Source organism: Manis javanica, chromosome 15 (genome assembly GCF_040802235.1).
Source record: "Manis javanica isolate MJ-LG chromosome 15, MJ_LKY, whole genome shotgun sequence".
NCBI classification, from domain to species: domain Eukaryota; kingdom Metazoa; phylum Chordata; class Mammalia; order Pholidota; family Manidae; genus Manis; species Manis javanica.
In genome coordinates this window covers 6,217,569-6,239,924 of record NC_133170.1, presented here as the reverse complement: position 1 = coordinate 6,239,924, position 22,356 = coordinate 6,217,569, and the positions used below count along the sequence as shown (strand labels likewise).

Below are 22,356 nucleotides of genomic sequence, written 5' to 3'. Positions count from 1 at the left end.
ATTTTAAAGATTTAAAGGAGAGCTTTCCATTAAAGTAGTTTTAGAACCAAAGGAAATCCTACTTTATACCGTGGGTCAGTGGTAACTACGTGAAGCTCTTTACCAGGCAACGTTATATAGAGACGGCCAGTTCTCAGTGAAGCTCCAGACCCTATAATATGTAATCTCTGCAAGAGTGGGGTCACTTGCACCCTTCATCGTGTCCTTGTGCCGAGCACTGTCTCTGACACTTCGCAAATACTCCCTGAGCATCTGCTGAAGGAAGGAGGATGGGAGCAATGGTAGCAGAGGCGTAGGTCTGGTCAAACGGCAGGGCCCTCCATGATCCAAGAGAGACTGGATAAGTGCTTGGGGGCTCCACTGACTTCTTTATGTTGGCATTACAGGTGACAACAGTCATACTATCCCAGTAAGTGTTCTTTAGTAGCATTTTCAGAGAGAAAAAATTTCACTGGATGAATTCCTGAGCAGATGAAATTCTTAGAAATTCCAGGTGGGTAGATTTATAGAATTCACATCTGAAGGGATATTGTTACACAAAAAGATAGAAGAAGGCATTGAAACGATAGTGAGATTTTGTATTCCTTCTTTAACATGAAATCCAGGAGCCTTCAGATGGTTTCTATATTCTTTCCCATTTTCAGCCAAAATAGGTTCTTTCTGCCTCTCTCAAAATTTCTCATTTTGTTGCATAGTTTAGAAGGCCCCCTCAAAGCTTGCCTTGTGAGGCACAATTCCCCAAAGGATGATGTTTTCTATTTAAGACAGAGCTTGGACACTAGCAACTGATTCTCAAACAGGACTGAAAGACGGGTGCTGGTATCATGCACAAGGAGTGCTATCCCTTTGACTTTTAATTTGTTGCCTAGAAATATGACCCCTTATACAGCAGCCTGGTGAGAACTGAGGTGGCATTGTTTGCATTGCTAATATTTCTTCAGAAGGCAGAGTTTAGGCTTTTAGGTTTTTAGGTTTCACTGCATTTAACAAAGAATCCTGACATCTACATAAACAAGCAAGACTGGAAATTCCACCTTGTAGTTTTATATTCAAAATATTACAGCACCTTTGTCTCCAGTGAAAATCACCTTCCCAAGATTAGTATTTCTATTGTGTTGGAAAGTGAATCCAAAGGGTACAGCGGGGGCAATGAGCAGTCAGTGCCACACATGACTTTCATATGAACATAAAACATTAACTTTTGAAGAGTATCAGAACACTCTTTCCCAAATACCCACTTTTTTCAGAAAGGAAAATTAAGCTTTATGGTTTGGCTGACCTGACACATTATTTACCCTGGGTAGCACAGATGCTTTTTTTAAATAGAAGAACTTATTCAACACTTCCACCTGGGTTAGCAAGGACACATTGTCTCCTGCTGCAATCCTCACAGCATGAAGTATCCACTTTGTGGCCCTGGAGGTGCCCCTGATGTGAATTCTGCAGGAGGATGGAATTTGGTGTGGAAATGAGCAGGTCAGTGCATTGTAGAGTCAGCAGAGGAAAAGTGAGTGAACCTTGGAGGAATGTAGGCAGGGGCTGCAGGGAGCAAGGAGACTCAGTACTGAGATTCCCTTCTCTCTCTCATCTCTTCTGTTTTACTGCTACGTAGTTGGCTTTCTGCCCCAAGATGATTCCTGGGATGTGTGAAAAGCAGAGACAGAGAAATGAAACTGGAGGCAGAAGGTGAAGCCTGGGGACCCCGGGGCAGCAGCCACATGCACAAAAGGAGGAAGTAATCACTACTGATCACTGAGTGCCTGGGCGCCAAGCGTGCTGACATCATCTCATTTTGTTCCAACGATCCTATGAAGCAATAGTTATCAACTCCATTTTACCAATGAGGCAAACAGACACTCAGAAAGTTAAAGTAACTGTAGAGTCAACAGCCAGGGAGATGTAAAGTTGGAATCCAAACCCATGTTCTCTGCACGGGGCTAAACTGGTGTCTCACTGAGGAAACGGGAGACTATCTGGTCACCTCAGGCCAGCTTTCTTCCAAGATGAGTCGGTCAGTGAAGGTCCAAACTGGCTTCCTTGATTAGGGTTAAAGGTGAAGGATGATAGATGCCACTGCAAGGAGAGAAGGAGAGGAGGCGGAGTGCTGGCATGATGCTACCCCACCCCTGTTGTTCAATTGAGCACGTTTTAAAATATTTTATTTTCTTTGAAATCATGATTATTGGTTTAACTGCAGTTCCCAGCTTTCCCATCATTCTTTATCCATGAACTTTCATGGACTTTGCCCTAAATGCAATGCAAGAGCCGTAGCAGGAAAACTCGTTTTTCACCAACAGTGTTTGAAAGAACACTGTTGTCTTATAGGCCAGATGAAATCAGTTTGCTAAAAAGTGTTGAATTCTTTTTCTTTGATGTTTCTACTTAAGGCAGGTGATGTTGGTTGACTGTTCTGCAGCCCCTTTTTTCCTTGTTCAATAAAACCCTGACTGTGTTCAAATATTGACCGTCCATGAGTCTCAGGGGAGGTAGACCCAGCCTTGGGTGAAATGTGATTGGTTTAAGAAAGGAATAGTAGTTTTGTTTTTCTTACCAGGAATTAATTTAGGAAAGGGTGTGTGATGTAATTCTTGGAAGCATGAAATGAGAGATGTCTGTTGAAGGCTTCTGGGAAGTTTTTCTTTATGTATTAAAAAAAAGGATGCAAGGAAGGAATGTTTACTCTTCTGGCCTTTGGGCATGACTCTGAAGATGGGATGTTCGGAGCTGCTGCAACCATTTTGTCAACGTGAAAAATTAACTAGGAGACAAAAGGTAACATGCTGAGGACAGCAGAGCAGAAAGCTTGAAGGAATCTGGGTTCTTGATGATTTCAATGAGCTGCTGAAATAACCAAATCCGAGCCGAAACCTGGTCTTCCTGTTACATATGATAGACATTTATTGCCAGTTTGAGTTGAACTTTTTTGCTTCTCAAATGCAAATAAAGCATCCTAAGTGATAAACAAAAGGTGTAGGAATAGAGCCTGAGAAGAGGAATTGGGTCACCTTAGGCATGTGCCACCAAAAGAAGTGGGAATGTGCTACTTAATATGTTCACACATAATCCTTATCAAAAACTCTTTAGGCAATACCACAAAAATAGATTACTTATGTTTTTAAATCAGGAACCAGAAAAGTTTCCAGTTAGAGCGAGGGCTTAAAGAAACAAATTCCTGAGGGAAGTATTGTCAGTATTATAAATATTAGTACTTTCATATACTCTTATTACAGGTTGTCAATTCTGACAACTCCTCTGGCTAAAACTGAAGTATCTTCTTAATAATTCTCTGCTTCTCACTCTGGCCATTCCTTGAGTTATGACAGAGACCTATTCCAGAAGATACCCATGGGGTTACTAACCCCTACAATACAGTCGTGACCTTTCATTTCCCAGGTAAAGAAAGGGCTGTCAGGAGAAGGCACATAGTGGATCTGTGGCATCTTGCTGCACTGATGGACAGTGACTGCATTGGGGTGTGGGCGGGGACTTGATAATATGGGCAACTGTAGTAACCACATTGTTTTTTTCATGTGAAACCTTCATAAGAGTGTATATCAATACCTTAAACAAAAAAAGAAAGAAAGTGCTGTCAGCTGTAACCTGTGACCGCCCAGAGTGAAGTCAGCCACTGAGATCTGCGAGCACTTCTTCCTAAAGGGGCAGCTTGCTGGTCCTGAGCTCCAGGAGTGAGTGCTCAATACAGACATGTCGAAAGCTGTTAATTAAAAACGGAAGCCCCTCTTTTCTAAAACACACACCAAAAACACCCGAAGGATTAGTTGTTTGGGAAGAGCATCCTATTAGGTTGTAAGAAAATCTGCAACAGTTTGGACTCTTTTATTTTTCACCAAGTGCACTGCGTGCTAGTAGCTTACAGGCAAAACTCAGGCTTCTCGGAGATTTACCTGCTTTTTGATGTGAGATTTAAGAGGTCTGATCAGCTGGATGGAAAGTCTGTCGCTGTCTCAACGTGTGCTTCTCTGGGCTGATAATCGCCTCTGGGTTATCTTCCTGTCCGCAGATTAGCAGCTCTCCGGGTGGGAATGAAGCAAAATGTTTTGGAGCGAGTCCTCCATCTATTTAAAGTCCTCCTTTTTCAGATTTTACTGTATCATGACTAACCTCAGGTGTGGATGTCAGTAGTCCAGACTTGAAGCAAGATGAACTGGCCTGCGCTGTGAACCACACAGATACCTTCTGTCCTCCTGCTTATGGCTTAGATGGCTGCTGGTCAGAGTGTTTACAACAGCACCTTTGAGTGCTCATCTAAGAAAAAAGTGTTTATTGATTCAAACAAAAGCACGTAGCATAGTCTCTTCTTGGCGATTTCACGGTGCCTGGTGCAGATGAGGGACTCAGTCGTCTTGCAATGAAGATCCTTCCCCTCTTTGCATAACTCAGCCATTCTCAAACTTATTTAGGCAGAGGGTATTTCTTTTCACATAACATCACTCCCCCCAGAGGACTTGTGGTCTGAGGAACTGACATTCCAAATCACTTGTCTGCCCTGTGCATTTTTGTATTTTACCCCTTCCTACCTGGCCTTCTAAGGGATGGGCCGTGTGTGTGTGTGTGTGTGTGTGTGTGTGTGTGTGTGTGTGTCCCCTTCCTACCTGGCCTTCTAAGGGATGGGCCGTGTGTGTGTGTGTGTGTGTGTGTGTGTGTGTGTGTGTGTGTGTGTGTGTGTCCCCTTCCTACCTGGCCTTCTAAGGGATGGGCCGTGTGTGTGTGTGTGTGTGTGTGTGTGTCCCCTTCCTACCTGGCCTTCTAAGGGATGGGCCGTGTGTGTGTGTGTGTGTGTGTGTGTGTGTGTCCCCTTCCTACCTGGCCTTCTAAGGGATGGGCCGTGTGTATGTGTGTGTGTGTGCGTGTGTGTGTGTGTGTGTGTCCCCTTCCTACCTGGCCTTCTAAGGGATGGGCCGTGTGTGTGTGTCCTGGGTGGCTGGGGGAAAGGTTGGGGGTCTTTACTGAACCAACTATCTCTGAAAAGAGGAATTCAGAAGACATGGATTAAGGGGGGAGGGGAATATAAAAAACAATGAATCTCCCCAGACTGGGGAACTCCAAATGACTCAGCATTCACGAAGTGCATAGTCAGGCACTGTTTTAAGTGCTTTATAATCATGAGAACGTTTAGACCTCACGCCAGCTCAGCGAGGGTAAGAAACTCGCTCTGTCAGGTGGGCTGAGCTCCTGCTGGCTGGTTCTAGAACCATCCCCCTAACCATTACGTCTGATGGCCCCCGCACTCTCCAGGAAGGGACAAGCGCCAGGGATCCCACATTTCCCCCGGCGTGGAGATCTGAGTCCGTCACTGCGGCCCCCAGGGAAGCCCCAGTGAGCAGCACCCCCCTGGGTCCGAATGGCTCCTCTGCACTGGCTGGCCATGCGGCTTTGGAATGTGACTAAACCTCTCTCTGCATCGGGTGATTTTCACATGTAAAATATAAGAAAACAAAGGAAGTATATACTTGGTGACGGGGCTGAGGGGAGTGCTCAGTATGTGCTTGCTGTTGCTCGGTTGGTGCTAGACTCACAAGCCTTCGCCCCTTCACCCCGTCTGTCCTTTGCCATCTTCCACACCTCGGGCCTTCAGAAATTTGAAGAGCGGAAACACAGCCGCCTTCTTTCAGGCTAGACATTGTGGGTTCTTTAGCTGTGTCCCCGGATGCTGGCCTCCAGCCTGCCTTCCCTTCTGCTCACGTCTCAAACAGCTCTTCTGCCAACGGGTGGCATTTTGATCTCTCTTTCCTAAATACATTGTAAAAAGAGTTTTCTTTTTCTTACAGCCCTTGAAAGGTTGACGTTTAGTTTATGGAAGTTGAAACGGTCAGCACCACTAAAAACTAAAATGTTAAACCTAAAGCAGAATTTTATTTGGAAAAGTTTGTTTCTTTTTGGATCTGTTTTCTCTCCCTCCACAAACACTTCAGTGCACCCCCTTAGTGCTAAGACGGACCAGTTACACGGTCATGAGCTGAATGGGTGATTGTATGAATTTTTCTTTTCTGTCACTCTCATACTGTTTTCTGGTGGAAGAAGGGATTTTTAAGGAGGAATAGTCCAGATGCTCTCCAGATTCCCTCCTAATCTTCATATTCCATGATTTGGGGTTTCTGCAGTTTTGTTCAAAGTACACATATACTGAAGTCCTCCTCATTCTGATGTAGTCAATTCACTAGACATTTTTAGAGGAAATTACATTTGTAACTATAGTGTGTGTGGGTGTATCTGTATTTCCCATTTCCTTTTTCCCTCTCAGAAATTGCTTCTTCAAAGGGTGATTAGATTGGTTTTAAAGTGGTTCATCTATTCATGCTGCTTATTTTCCCACTGGACATGTTAATGCCCTCTCTGCATTGTCAGATGACCCTTTGGTTAGTTCCACCAGGTGTAAACACGTGTTTCCAGTGAGAGAATTCCAAGGAGGAGCCTCCCATAGTCCAGAAAACCGCTAAGCATCTTGGGAAGTCAGTAGCTCTTTGGAACTCAGCACAAGTGAGTGTGAAGGCTCAGCTTGGTCCATCAGCTCCCTTGACGGCATGGGTGAGTCTGGGACACATAGAAGCAGGAGAGCTTTGGGTGGAGACCTGCAGTCAGAACTGATACTCAGCCACACAAGGCCTCCCTCCGAGGTGTTCACAGAGAGTACAGTAGGAGGTTTTCATAAAGAGAGTGCGCGGACCAAGCAGGGCGTGGGGATCAAGCATAGTCTGTCTTCTTGTGGTCGCAGACCCACTCGACTGAGTAAAATTCAACAGTAACTAACACATTTGCAGGTCACTCCATTTTTACATGTTTTACTTGCATCTTTCTTATAGGAAGTGTTTCTTGGTAAAGAGGTTAGGACTGTAATTAGAGGAGAAATATAAGCAATTACAAAGTATTAAGCCCTTAGTAAGTAAACTTGAAAGTTACAAGGTCAAATCCTCAAATGTCATGTCAATAGTACCACATATATCATAATACGCAAATAAGTCAGATATACACAGATACCAATGCAGGCGATGTTATATTTGTCCCATTTTGTGTTTATTATTCCAAGCCCTCCTAATGCCTTAAAAAACAGAAACTTCTTGAACATACATCATTCATCTGGAAGAATAAATATACTCCAAACTCTGGAAAAAGAGGTATTTCTTTCTTTAGTATTTTAAAAATTGGTATCTAATAATTTCATTTTGAACTAGGTTAGTAACCTGTCTTCTTCACTGAGCTCTTAAATTGAAAAAAATTTCAAGTTCTAAACATAACAAAGACTTAACTACACATTAAAATTGAAAATGAGAATTTATTTTCTATTATTATACTTTTCTGGCCAAGGGAACTGAAGGATTTTTTTCCCTTCCTATTTTCTTATAACAAACATTGGCAGAATTTTTTTTAAGCAAAATAGAATTGTAGTTGAGAAGAACTAATTCTATATGAATGGTATTAAACACAGCTCAGTTAAAACTAATACAGTTGTGCTTCAATAGATGGTGTCAGTTTTTAAACATTAGGGTTTCTCCTATTCTCTCTGGGTGGCCTAGACACATTTTTCTTCAAAAACCTTCATTTTTCTTCTCTCGAGTTTCCTTGACTTAACAGAAACTGGCTTTAGGAAGATCACATGAGATTTAGTGGCTCCATTTTTTTAATGCTGGGCAAAGCTGGGCTAGTCAGTAATATACTCTATTAAAATGAACTGTCTTTTCATTGCCCTGGGCTGGCCTGGCAGTGTGAGCCGTCTTGGTTCCTTCTGTAGCTAACTAGAGTCCATTCTCCCATCAACCTATGCAGTGGCTGAGAGAGTCCAGGAAATACATTACACTGAATGCTACCATTCACAAGAGATTTGCATTTAATGGCGGTGTTGCAGGTAAAGTATTTCCTTGCCGGAACACCGAGTTTTGTAACCATAGTTGCCTTTCTCTGTGGAAAAGATTTTTAAATTTGCTACCGTCACTTTCTCTTTCTTGTCGTCATGCGTGCTCTGCGGTCTAAATTTCTTAAGTTTATTTAACATCAGAAAAAAAAAATTCAAAGGATAAAAATTAGCACAAAGTAAACAAACATATGTTTGCCATTAAGTTTTCCCTTGGATAGCTCTGCAAATATTTCTCGTGGTTTCCATTCTGTTTTAACCCTGCAGAACAATGTCCTTGTGGCTCAATGGTGAAGCAGTGTGCCTGTGAGTGACCAAACACGGAAGCCAGAAAAGGAATATAACTGTAAATCAAATGTTTAAAACCCCAGTACTGCAACAGCTTCTTTCCTTATTTATGCTGTGCATGTCCACTGCACAGGAATTCACATTTCGGTTCCCGGAAGCCCTGCACTGATGGCTCTGATCGAAAGACCACTATTTGTAGAGGATAAAATTGAGTCTGTTGTTAGGATCTACTGGTGGCAAACTTGCAAAGTCTTCTGGACGATTAGTAAAATTATATTCTGATTATTTGTTTTCTGGATTCTGGGGACCAGGAAACTAGAAAAGGATAGAAACCAGGCATGATTTTTTGGAGTTTTTGGGCTGGAAAGTAGAAAAATAGGTGTTTTTCCTTTGGGGCATTTTTGTGGCGGATACTGGTGAGGTGGGTGGATGTCTCCGGGGGGCCTTCCACGCCTGCCTCAGTCTTTCAGGGAGTGGTAAGCTTTGGCCGTCCTGCTGTTGACAAAATCTGTCTTCTTGAACTGAGCCTTCGAAATAAGCAAACAGAAATTAGAAAGGCCACCATGCTGTCACACAAGAAAATGCAGGTTTTGGTGATTTCCCACTGAGGCAGGACCCATGGGCCGTTACCACCTGGCTGCCAACTACAACCCATGCCTCTTGGCTGGCTGCGCTCTTACCTTCTTGTAGGCATTGTGGAGCTCCGTGTGCGTCCACAGAGAATACAGGAGGACTGAGGCAGCTTTACTTGCTTTGCTGAAGGCATAGCTGGAAAGAAAAAAAAGATACTCTGAGGCCAGTGAGCACGCGGGGGGCTCCGAGACGCCGCCTTTGGACATTACGCAAATCTTGAACTGCTGTTGCTCAGTAGCTAAGCGTTAGGTCAGGGCACTCACCCATGCAAGGTGAGAGACTTAGACGGTGGGCTTGGAAGGCCTTATTTTTGTGTGTTTTAAATTATTTAAAAAAATTTTTTTATGCCACTAGCACAGTGCTAACAAATAAATAGTGTACCGAGCATGTTCCTGATATTTATAAGGAATGTATCCTTAGACTTTCATAAATCCTTGCATTTATTTATAGAATACAGCTTATATTTGTATATTTATACTGTATATTTCTAGGATATAAATTATTTACATAATCATAATGTGTATTTGTGGAATATAAACACAGGAAAATATGACTGAAAAATATATATACCTCTTAGATTTAGTGACTATGAATGTAGGAGTAATTTATTCAGGTTCATGAAATAAATTCTTATTGGAGCATTTGTCCTTCATTTTTGTTTAGAGCAAAAGGAAAATGTGTTCCTGGTATAAATCCAGGTCACCACCACTGAATTTAACACCGTGTTTATTTGTTTATTTATTTTGATGTTCTGCTTTTAAATTTGTCCTAAGCCTCCTGTTTCTAAGGATCTGTCTTTCTTAGATCTCTTTCTCTTCCATCATCTGGATGAGCATATAGCTGAATATTTTTCTTTCCACAAAGAAACAAAGATTTTATTTTTCGTATACAGGATTTTATAAACAGACAAGCAAGAACAGAGAATGCAAAGCTGTGTGGAGAAGCACACTCCGGCTTCATTCATCAACTAAAAGGCCCTCCCTTGAACATCAGCCTTGCACGAAGGGTAAGTCAAACCAGCACCTTACAGATGTTTTTAGAATCTCATGGACTCTTCGGAGTCACTTGCTAATAACCGAAGTACTAATAAATCCATGGAAGCCAGGGGTCTCTATTTGGAAAGCCTTCTTGAATTGCAAGGGTTTTATATCCATAAAGTTCATTTATGAGTTGGTTGTTTGGCACTTGGAAATCTTTTACTCAAAGATAAAATGCTGTAAATGGCAGCTGGTTCCCAGGCTAGCCAATACATGACAGGTCAACTATAGAACACTCTAGCAAGGAAGGAGGGCAGGCCACAACTAGCAGACTTTATCTTAGAACCGGAGACATGAGGACTGGCTCAAAAACGGAAACTCAGGGCAAAAGAGAAGTGACAGAGTAATACATCCCCACATGTTGCCAAACTACAAGAAGTTTCCAAAAGTGAAGGCTTACTCCCATGTGCTTACTTCTGAATATTCAGAGTTAAAATCATACGGTTTTATGGAGATTGACTTAGAAGTTTGGACTACTAAGAATAGTCGTTTTTGTTTTAGAGCAGTAATTCATTCTTTCTACAAGGACTGAGCAACCGCTGCCCGCCAGGCTCTGGGGACGTCTCTGGACATTCCCCGCTCTTGGGGAGCTAACGTCCTAACCAGGTCTCCTTCCGATTATGTGACCCGGAATGTGGTCCTCTTCCCTGTGGGGTTTGCCAGAATGGGGTGCAGAGCACAAGGTGCCTACCCTGGGCGGGCTGCAGGGAGGGGACAGGTGTGCACGCCAGGATCCCACAGATCCCTATGCTTCCCCCTCTGTGGCCAAGCACACATTTGCCCACTACATGTAAAGTCCATTCCTTTTTGGTTATTTACAAATATAGCTTGTATTTAACAAGTCAAACAATTAAGAATCGTATAAAGAGAAAAAGAGAATAATCTTCATGCCCCCTTCGGATCCCATCACTTTAACAAACAGTAATAATTTGGTTACAGAAGGCTTTCCATTCTTTTCCTTACCTTTTGAATGGGGAAAATGTAAAGACAGAGAAACAGGGGTGTGGATTGACTTATATGCATTAGACCTCCTATTCTCAAAAGGAATGAAAGGTAGAAGAGAGATGATTGATAGAGGAAAACGAGAAAGCCAGACTGTCTTGTCATGTGGCTCCCGTTTCCTGCGCTATCACTGCTTTTTCTAAGCCGCTTGGTGGGGACGGGGGGTCTTGATGTGAGGAGAAGGGCTCTCCTTGTCCAGAGGACCTCTACTCTGGCTGCATTCTGCTGCTCTTAAGTCATAGCCATAGCTCTGGGAAACGATGCATTGGGTTCAATAAAATGCTGATATGCTGCCCACGGAAGCCATGGAGTTCAGCTGTCTATGGATATTTTAGAAGAAAATGGGCATGAATTTGGCTTGGAGGATTCAGTATTTCACTTGCTTGATCACCAAAGACTGAGTTAGATGACCTGGCCACGGAACTCAATGGCTGGACATTCACAAGCAGATTTACACGTGGGAGCAGTGGCGGGGGAAGAGGATCATGTCAACAGGCAGGTGCTGAAGGACTCACCCGTCGCCTGCGCTGATGGTCATGATCCTCGGCAGGCCCCCTGTGTTGACAAGATCCCTCGCATTCTGGTAGCTATTTTGGATTATATTGTTCAGCGTGTAACAGGCAGAGGCTGTAGTCTCAATGAGAAGGTCGGTACTCGGGACTGTGTCTGGAATTATGGAAACCAAATCCGGTAGAGTTTCTTTGGCTATGGAAGGAAAGAAAAAGAACACCTGATTAAACAAAATCATTTCTTAGTCTCAAGATCCTGATACATTTTGGGTAACATTTTAAAAAGAAACAACTTGTAGACAAACAAATATGTAAAGCTGTAACTTCTCTGATACTCAAATTTAAAAGAGACTTTAAAAATGACGATACCCTGTGCTCAGTACCTGGGAACTCTCTTGACAGAAATGACAATGTCAATTTGACAGACATGCCAAGAATTTAAAAAAATTTTAACAGTTTTTGATTCAGTAATTCCACTTCTGAGAAGTCATCCTCACAAATACAGCACTTCAAAAATGGAAAAAGTTTATACAGAGATATTTATTATAATATATATATAAATAAAAGATTATATAAGTCAAAATATCCCAATAATGGAATATCATTAACTAAAATACACCTTCAAAGACTATTAGGCATCCCCAAACATACCTATGAAGTATGTATAGAAACAAGAAAATATTTAATATTATATGTGAAAAATCAGTATACTTATTTATATAAAGAATACATAATAATATAACATTAGGAAAGAAAACAGACATAAGAAACCTAAGAAGAAATTCACTAAAGTATAAATAGGATTTGTTTTTCTACCACAGTATTGATGGTGACCTGAAAATATTTAAAAAATTATCTGCACTGCCCAAAGTTTCTTCACTGCACAAATAACACAAGTATTGAAAAAGAAGTATTTTAAATTCATTCAGTAGGTTCTTAGTTATAGGGTTTTACTTTGGCTTTTTTAGTAGTAATAAGAGAGGTATTGACATTTTATGATTTCATTATAATTTGTCCTATGGTATATATTTTGGGCAATATGAATTTGTACTTGATTTTCTGTAATAACTCTTCACATTTTTTTCTTCTTTTTCTCTAGCTACTTTGGATGCTCCCTGAAAGTCGGAGAGCGCCCCCTAGTGCTTTTGCAGCTCCTCCCAGCTCGTTAAGAGAGGGCTGTGTGCATCACGGTTGTATGACACGTGCTTCTGCTCAATTTTATTTTTTCTCATTTGAGTTTATGCAGCACCGTGCACTTCGCTTCTCCGTCTGGAACTGGATGTAATCAGCTCAGTGCCTGTCTGGATTCCCAAGGGGCCTCTGGATTCCTTGAGGCCGATTATCACACTTATTTCTGGACTTCCAGCATCGATCGCTTTACTGAAAACAGAAAGGTTCTCAATAAGCGGAACGGAATGATACGGCATTGTTCGGTGATACGTGGACCTGACGGAAGGGCAGACACACCTGCTCAAGGGCCTGAACACTTTTTTTAAACTGTTGTTTAAGCGTCGTAGCTTAGCGTTAAGAGCTCCGAGCTCAGCTTCTGAAGCCACACTGCTTTAGTTTCAGTCCTGTTCCACCACTTGCCGGCCACTGATCTAGGCAAGCTACTTAACTTCTCTGTGCTGCATTTTCCTAATCTGTAAAACGGAGTAATGATAGTCTCCATTTCACAGGGTTGTTTTGCGGAAGTAAATGAGTTAATACAGGTTAACTTTTCACAGTACCTGCACCCAGCAGGCTCTCAGTAGTTACGAGTTATTATTACTAGAAGGCTTCCTCCTTTTAGTAAATTAAACCACAGAATTAAAGGCCTGAAAACAGGAATTTTCCTTTTACTGGGTTTAGGTCGACAACACGGAAATAAGTCTGAGACAATCCCTCTGCGTGGGGGTGGCGGTGGGGGGACAGAAATGGCTGCTGAGACCGAGGATGCCCTCGCTGTGAGCCCTTCCTGACGAGAGTGCCCCACCTCCCTCCTCACAACCAACAACGATGTCTGCTCCTGCAGAGCAACGCTAAGGTTGGAACTTAGGGTCGTGTCTGGAGGAAAAGTGAGAATTGGAGAAGTAACAGTCTTTAATATTTTATACCATATTGTTTTCCTAGAAAGGTAGTACAACCACCTTTATCCCGACAGAGCTGCAGTGTGGTCAGGGAGGGCTCTCTCGCCCTGGCTCTCGCTTTCTCCTCTCTCCCTCCTTCTCCATGCATGTATCTATGCACATCTACCCTTACAGTATGTACCTGGGCTGATAAATACAGTCACTGGAGGACAAGTAAAATTGGACCTTTAATAGTAAAATATGAAACTGAAGGCCTTCTCGTGTTATTGTGGGGTTACAGCTCAATGCCACATTGTGGAGGGAGATTTTATTTAATGCTTAAACTCAATGCCTTAAAAAGCCAAGACATTAGTTGGATGTCTGCAAACACCTGTAACAATGAATAAATGTGAAATGATATTTTACAGATGCATCCAAATACTTCCTGGTGCTTGCAAAGACATTATGTTACCTGACTCTTGGGAAAACACTGTTACAGAGTGACAATTAATCTCACTCTGTTTAGAGCAGTCATATGACCAGCCAAGGCAACAGGGTGGCAAAGTAGGATGCAGACCCACACCTTCTGCAGGAGATCAATGATCCTGTCACTGTCCTAACTGCCTGTCTTCAAATTTTTAAGAAAACACAAATTTCAAGTTTATTTCTGCAAATCTAAGCAAAATGTGGGACCTTCATTCCTGGCCAGAACACGGAAAGACTGACCTGGACTGGAAGTGGCCCATGAAAAACATGAAGCATGTATTTCAAATAACTAATTTTAATTTATCCTTTGACATTAATACTTTCAATACTAATCAAGATGAGTCCTTTTACTCAAATTATATATTTGACATAAAGCCCCTGGGAATTGAAAGGCTGCACTTATTTTGCTGGAACCCCTTTTCACTATTGTCCTTTCAGTGGGGGGAGGGTTAGCAGCGGAACTGCAGGTATTGGGGCCGCAGCTGTACCTTCCTGATATTTGAGGACTGCGGAACCCGAGACCCACAGCATTTCTGCCCTGGAGGCACATGCATATTTGCAGAGTGGAATTACTGTCCATGGCAATGCTTTAAAGATGGAGTCAACCATTCCTTTGGGAAAAGAAAAACAACTCAAAGGGTAATTAATAGATCTGATGGAAGTGCAGCGTGAAAGCCCACAAAGGACAAAGGGGAGAACACTTTCCTGATTTTGAGAGTGTCTATGGCAAGATTTCTTCTAGAGCCACTGAAAAGTTTCCAGGCTCGCCCGGTGTTTGTACCGGGCAGAAACCACTGTATAACCTAGTGCTGCAGCGGGCTGTCCCTATAAATTACACTCTTAAAACATAAGCACAGACTGCAGTATCTCTGGGCTAAGAGTGTGCGTGTAGAACCCAGAATAACCCAATCCAAGAAAACAAAAACAACCCAAAATTTGTTTATGACTAGAATTTTGTGAAAAACTGAATTTCAAGTTGTCAGAAATGACTAATTTAGGGAGCATGATTAATTTTAGTACTGTCTTCCCATTATCTCATTTTATAGTTTTTACTTGATTCACATTTACCAGATATTTCTAGGTATAACACAAATGAATGAAAAAGTATGTTATTTGATAGTGTAACATAGTTATATTTATCAATAATCCAGACTCTCAAAATAAGGAGCAAATATGTTTCATCATATTTATTCTAAAACCATCTATTGCTAAATCTGCTATACACAGTGACTTCTTTTTGTCTTTTTTGGGTATTTATCTGTCCATCTGTTTTGTTCTAGTCCTATATTGGCCAACGTTAGTATTCACTTTATGTGTGTATTTTAGAAGAGTGGGGCTTCAGTGGGCCATGCAGAAAACGTTATGGAAGGAACACAGCTACATGGATAAAAGACTCCGCTGGGAGGCATAGCTGAGGGCTGGAAAATATCATTAATTATTCTTAATAAGAAATGATTAGTTATTAGGATGGTCTAAAATTTCTCTTCTGCAGTATTTAAAACAAAATGCTGGCTGGATGCTAGGAAAAATTGTATTTGAGACCCCCAGAGAAAGCCTGCCCTGTCTGGGTACACAAAGCCAGGCCCATTTAGCACATTTTGACCTTCTTCACATTTCAGTTCATCATTGTGAAAAGAATATGAAGAGGACAATGTTTTATTACAAATGCATTTCCAATATATGCACATAACATCTGGACACTTCATACTGACTCACCAATTTCGTTCTGCAGAGAAAGATTCCGAGACAAATTTCTCAGCAGGGAGACCGCGGTCTTTTTCACACTCGGATCGCCGATAAGTAACATCTTCCGGGTGTGCTGAAGGCCGTTTTCCTTCTGCACAACCGTTTGAGCTACTGACGTCGGCATCTGTTGGGGGAGACACGTTCCATGAGTCCTCTCCTATTTGACTTCAAGGTAATACTAAGTTTTTGTAGCTTTCTAGAGATTAAGCAAGATGTTTTAAAAACCAGAAGAGCTCTGATCAAAACCAGTCTAAATATATTTTCTTTAAATTCTTACTAGGTGTTCAGTTTAATCACTGGATAAGAACAGTTCATTCAGTATTTTTAAATCCAGTATTGGATTTGGGTAGCTACTATGTTTTTGTATCCATCTCTAAATAAAATGGGCCTGTCTCTTCCTTTCCTTTCCATTTATCACATTCTGCTCTTCATTTACATTTTCAGTGCATCTCTGTGAACATATGATAAGGACAATGTTAGAATCAAAGCTTCAGAATCATAGTTACACTGATGTCATAAAATGGGTTAGGTATTATATTCCCCTCTTTTATTTCTCTTAAACTCTTTGTATGATACAAGAATAATCTCAGCTTTGTGGGTCTGGTAGAATTTAGCTGTAATGCCAGCTGAACTGAGAAAAATTTTAAAGAGGTGTTATTATTTCAGTGTGTCTGCTGGTCGCTGGCTTATTCATCTTTTCTGTTTCTTGTTTTAAGTTGTGGTGTCTTACATGTTTTAATAAATGTGTTTGTTTCTAAGAAGCCAGTTGATTCTCAAAGAGATATTGGGCTTTTAAAGAAAGGAATGTATAGCTAGTTAGATGCTCTGTAATTCTATGCTCTGTTATCACTTAGAGTCTTTATTGTTTGATCTTTCACTTTAAATCTCATTGCTGTTGGAACAGAGTTTTGGGTAAGGTTTGAAGTAAGGGATGTGTTTTTTTCCCCCCCCAACAAATATCAAATTAAGGGACTTTCAATAGTTTTAGGAACTTGGAAACTTTATTTCAGTTACTTTTAACCTTATGTGATTAATCTATTTGTTTATTGAGGTATAACTGGCATATAACTTTGTATTAGTTCCAGGTATACTACAAGTAGTTTGATATATATATGTATTGTGGAATGATTACCACAATAAGTTCAGCTAACATCTATCATCACACATTGTTAAAATTATTTTTCTTCTTGTACTTAGAATGACCATTATATCTGAAAAAAGTTTATATTAACATAGTTGTACTGCCTAGAAATTACTGTCAGAATTTTATATGTAAAGTATATAATCTTTTAGAGAGCTGTTCATCTCAGTTCCGGTTCTTTGCCATGTAAGGCACATGGCCTTCTATGGCTCAGTGCTATTTCAATTATGAACACAAAGTTAGTGGATTGGATATTTTCTTGAACTATACTTAATGGTCTGGTTTCATGTTTTTCTATTCAGTGATTTCTTTTAGAAATTTCAAAACCAAGTATTTTTTATCGCACCATCTAAGCATAACAAAAGTAGGAAAAGTAATAATTGGGGTAGACCTGAAAGTCAAAATTTGAATAAAAGGCATCTCATAGCTTGAAAGAAGAAAGGATCCTCATATCATTGTCCCATGAATCTAATGATATTCTCCTATAAATGTCCAGTCAAGTTCAACTCTTAACAATCTTGAGTATGGATTAATATCAGTTTAGCATAAGCTTCCTTTCAGGGGACTGGACTGGTCTGAGGGTTAGGTATGATTTCAAATGCTTTGGTACAATTTGGACTCCATTGCTTGAATCCCTAGTACTTAGGGGATCTCCTAGTACCTTAGATTTATGTTTGTTTGTTTGTTTCCCAGCTGGACTATTAGTACAGAAAGGCATTATGTCTTACTCATCACTTTTGTACTTAGTACTAGGCTAGTGCCTGTTACGTAGCAGGCTCTCAAAAATAAATGAATGAAGGAACTTAGGATCTAGTTATAGATCCTGCATATTCAGAGGTTAAGAGGCACAAACATTCCTGTATCCTCAGGAAAATAGAAACATCTCTGGACTGTTGATTCCATGAGAGAGCTTGGAATGGAAAAGGCTATAATCCAAACTGAAAGGGTCAGTTTCTACTGCACCATACTCAGGGCACAGTGAGCTTAAACACCCCCGACACACACACACACACACACACACACACACACGCACACACCATACTCAGAGCACAGTGAGCTTAAACACCCCCGACACACACACACACACACACACACACACACACACACACACCATACTCAGAGCACAGTGAGCTTAAACACCCCCGACACACACACACACACACACACACACCATACTCAGAGCACAGTGAGCTTAAACACCCCCGACACACACACACACACACACCATACTCAGAGCACAGTGAGCTTAAACACCCCCGACACACACACACACACACACACACACACCATACTCAGAGCACAGTGAGCTTAAACACCCCCGACACACACACACACACACACACACACACACACACACACACACACACACACACACCATACTCAGAGCACAGTGAGCTTAAACACCCCCGACACACACACACACACACACACACCATACTCAAGAGCACAGTGAGCTTAAACACCCCCGACACACACACCCACACACACACACACACACACACACACACACACACACACACACACAGACCATTTAATTTCTGACATTTTCTTTTAAGTTGGCTGATACTTAAGAAGAAGGCTTCTATAGTTTAGGAAAGAGAGAGAGTGTTGGGAAACCGAGCCTCGGTGAACGGGGTGGCCTTTATGTGCAAGTGCATTTTGTAGAGAATTTGGTCATATTTTTAACCAGAGTGCTAAGAGATATGAGAAATATAGTTTTAGTATTTCACTCTTTTATTCAAACAGAGCAAGCTTCTGTGTAAACACAAAGAATGAATAAGATTTCTCAAGTAAAGAATAACATTTTTGTTATCTACAGGAGTGCTTTTCTCTATGAAGATGAGGTAACTGGAGACTGGCCCTACAATGAAGTATTTTGGCGGATTTTATTCTAATCACTGTATGATCAAGGCAAAGTATATAAGCATAGTTCAAGCAATTAAATATTTATAGAAGCCTAACTATATATCAAGGTATAAAATAAATGGGGAAGGAAATATGCTTTTACTGTTTTATATATTTTGACTTTGCTGGCATAAAGTAAGTACATCTGGAAAGAGAAGAAGCTCTTTACTTTGTAGCTGAATTTCTGGGACACAAAAGCTCGGATGTCCCTTCCACCTCCGCACTGCAGTGGACGCCTGCTGCTTTTGCCAGGCCAGCATTCGTTCTTCCTTTTGGTAATAATAACACTCTGATTCTCTGTTAGGGGGACCCTCCTTTACCATTTCAGTCCACGTGGTACAAGAGGCCGTGACCCTCGCCCACTCACACCCATGCCCCTGAAATTCACATATGGGCACATCACCCAGATGTGGCCAGTCAGAATAGCACAGGCTCCCAGCCATGGGTGGGTACTGGTTCAGAAATGGGCGAGTGAGACGCATTCCCTGAGTTCTTAATGGACCTACTAGGAAAACAGTAGTTTTCTTGCGAGGGGATTGGGCTGGGTAAAATGTAAGCCTAAAGTCACGGGTGGCCGTCTTTGCTACAATATGAGACTGAGAAGAGCCTTTGAGAATGAAACTAGCAGAGGAAAACACAGCCCCGAGAGAGTCATCTTACAACTGTGGGGCACCTACATTTCACCATGACAGGGGGAAGACTCACCCTGGACTTTAAAGTTATATGAGCCAAGAAATCCTCTTCTCTGCCTACGTCAATCTAGGGGGGATCCTGAGACCTGTAACTGAAAGAGCTCCGACTAATACAAATGCCTATGAGTCCTTCATGTGCAGTGTGACGTGGCTCTGCAGAGGCGGAGTCTGAAAGGCCTGGAAAGGGGCACCCCTCCTGGCGATTCCTGAGAACCGTCTTGACTCAAGCGAGAAGACTTCTGCTCCTACCTCACTGTCTCTTCAAGCCTCATGCAGGTATGTCTACAGCGTCATCATTTTAAGAAGTAGAAAGGCAGGCACGATACTCACTGGCCCGCTTCCCGCTGTGAGATTCTGGAGAGCCCCCAGAGATGCTTCCTGAGTGTAGTTTCGGACACTCTTGGCGATCAAGGACAAATACATCCGTATCACGATGGAGTGCCACAGCCACTCCACGCCCTTGGGGTTGCTCTTCTCCTCGGGCATCGGCATGTCCTGGTATTGCTGACCACGCAAACACACGACAAAACCCAGAATTAACCCCTCCGAGTGATTTCTACAGTTCCTCACCCCAACCAAGAGACCAGAAATGCTGACTAGAGAGACAAATTATCTGCATAATTAAAGCAACTTGAAATGGAAATGAAAGGGCAAATATATATGAATTTCAGTTACTTAACTTTCAGTCCATGATGACTCTTTGGCCCTAACGACACTTCCTAATTCCCAACGTTTACATTACACAGTGAGAGAGAACTCAGAGAATTAAGCATAGGCTGTTCCAAAATAGTGTTTAGGCTGCTGGTAAGCTAAAAACTAAATCAGTCACAAACACTCTGAAGATAAGAAAAACAGGCCTCTTCCCTCAGAGCCTCGTGGAGCTGTCTGGGACAGCACTGGGCTTCTAAATTTACCAGCTCTTGTCTAAATTCGCAGATACGCACCATGGTGCTTGCAGGAGTGGGAGAGGTCACATTCTTTCAGTTTTCATGAAATGCCAGTAGGGATGTTTATCCCTTCTTACGGGTTTGCATTTGGGGTGTCCAAATTTGTCTTTAAAATGTCCAAAGCCAAATATCAGGGCTGCGTTTAATGTTAACACAGTCTCTTTAACCACTGGCTATGTCATACTAGCTGATTTCCTAACCTATGAAGCATAGAGAGTAGTAAGGCTAATGCCTGATGTTGCAAAGTTGCAGCCAGATTGCCTGGGATGAATTCCATCCCTTCCACTAATGTGCTGAATTATTCTGGGAAAACTAATTTAACCTTTCTGAACTTCTGTTTCCTCATCAGTAAATGAGGTTATTAATAATACATACCTCCTAGGGTTGATGTAAGAATTAAAAGAATTTAAAATAGTGCCTAACATATACCAAGTGCTCAGAAATACACACACATATTCTTCCAAAGTCCTCCCAACATACCTCTTTTACTTTCCTGCTTCGACTGCCAAAACACCCAATATTTTTGTGGTTGTCGGTCTGGATATTCCGGTTTTGAATATAGATGCTCTGGGAGTATCTCTCTGGGAGCTCTGCCTCCAGCTGGTAGGAGAGGTTATGGAGAACGCACACACAGTTCTCTGTGGCCTGAGGAAACCGGACGTGAACATCAGTCACCTACCTATAGATACCACTTCGCAGGTGCAGTACCGCAGGACTTACCGGGCACTTGGTCTCACGAGGTTCACTGGGTGAAGGAGGGTGTGCTCAGGCTCTGGGGTGTCTGGGGGAGCGGATAGGCTGAGGCTGGGTCAGGAATGGTTATGAGCACAATGCTGAGAACTAGAGGCTGAATTTCTTAAAACATCAGAGAGCCTTTCTAGAAGTGTCTTAAAGAGTGTGTTCAGAATGATTCTGTATTTTAGATGTGTGACTTAGTGGCCACATGGACTTGGAAAACAGGAGATACTGTTTGCAGGGACCGATTAGGAGGCTATTGGAATAATCAGTATGAAAGATGCATAAACCAGAACAGCAGTCATGGCATTAGAGAGGAGTGGATAAAGCAAAGGGGTTTCAGAGGAAGGAGGCACGACCGTTGCCCAGCGGATGTGGGGTGTAAGGGAGGAAGGTGGAATGACCCCCGAGATGACTCCCATTTCCATTTTCGTTCCTGGATATGAGAGTTATTAAGAGGATTATACAGAGAAGAAGCAAGTCTGGGGACAAGGGGAGCGATTAATTTGGGTTCATTGCTGAACAGCAGCATTTGGCCTCTTTTCAAATATCCACATAAAACTGTTAAATGGGCAGTGGGAAATCGGGGGCTGGAAAGAAGACAGAAAAAAAAGGGTAGATAGACTTTATTATTTCTAAGTAGCCATGGGAAATCTTAAACTTTGCAAATGGATTAATGAGTGAATCAAAACCCAAAAAGCTACTTCAAGAGTACTCTGAAGAGCCTTAAGTAAGGCAAAATAAGAAATGCAATATGTGAGATATTTAACTCTCGAATCACCTTGTCGTCTGGCTGGTAATCTGCAATGGTTCCTCTTACATAATGGACCAGTGAGTCGATCAGCCCGTCACATCTTCTCATCACTTTCCTCCCATCAGGACCAGCTGAACTCATGTTGCTATCAGCAAAAACAAACAAATAACCATAGGACTTAGGCTGTGTATCCAGTAGGCCTTTGTTTTAAAGTTTTCCTTGATGGTCCTTTCAAGTATTTGGAAAATGGGCAAATTTGTAAAAGTGTGAAAGACTTGTCCTGGGGTCCATATACCCTCAGTGGCCTAATGATCATCAAGTCTGAACACAACTTCTAAATATATTTAAATAACATGTCATCATGTCAATGAAAGTCTACTGTCTATTTTGCTCCAGGTGCCAACATTGTAGTATTACCAACTTAATCTTCACTCCATTTTAGAGAGGGCAGATAGGAGGCAAACGTTTTGCAACTGAAAGAACAAGTGGCACCTTAGGCATAGCTGGCTGTATACTAGGCATTGAAGTCCCAACTTGTCCCGTGTCTTCACTCCAGGTAACTTAAT

General features: G+C 41.8%; 1 protein-coding gene and 1 long non-coding RNA gene across 3 annotated transcripts in view; one reads left to right on the top strand and one right to left on the bottom strand.

The window, feature by feature from the left end:
• LOC118970872 (uncharacterized) overlaps window positions 1-15,578 on the top strand; it is a 29,697-nt gene extending 14,119 nt beyond the window's left edge. Inside the window, exons 1-3 of one of the 2 annotated variants that reach the window (XR_005059044.2) lie at window positions 4,645-6,546; window positions 9,681-9,794; window positions 12,436-15,578. This is a non-coding gene — a long non-coding RNA (uncharacterized lncRNA). Of the gene's footprint in view, window positions 1-4,644; window positions 6,547-9,680; window positions 9,795-12,435 lie in introns of those variants that run through there. The other variant, XR_005059042.2, reaches the window with a different exon arrangement.
• PKP2 (plakophilin 2) overlaps window positions 7,011-22,356 on the bottom strand; it is a 74,950-nt gene continuing 59,604 nt past the window's right edge. The window contains exons 7-13 of the mRNA XM_037010134.2: window positions 21,818-21,935; window positions 20,782-20,946; window positions 19,685-19,858; window positions 15,587-15,740; window positions 11,343-11,532; window positions 8,836-8,923; window positions 7,011-8,682 (exon numbers count right to left, since the gene is read on the bottom strand). Coding sequence (XP_036866029.2) covers window positions 8,614-8,682; window positions 8,836-8,923; window positions 11,343-11,532; window positions 15,587-15,740; window positions 19,685-19,858; window positions 20,782-20,946; window positions 21,818-21,935 — 958 coding nt within the window. The 3' untranslated portion in view covers window positions 7,011-8,613. The remainder of the gene's footprint in view (window positions 8,683-8,835; window positions 8,924-11,342; window positions 11,533-15,586; window positions 15,741-19,684; window positions 19,859-20,781; window positions 20,947-21,817; window positions 21,936-22,356) is intronic.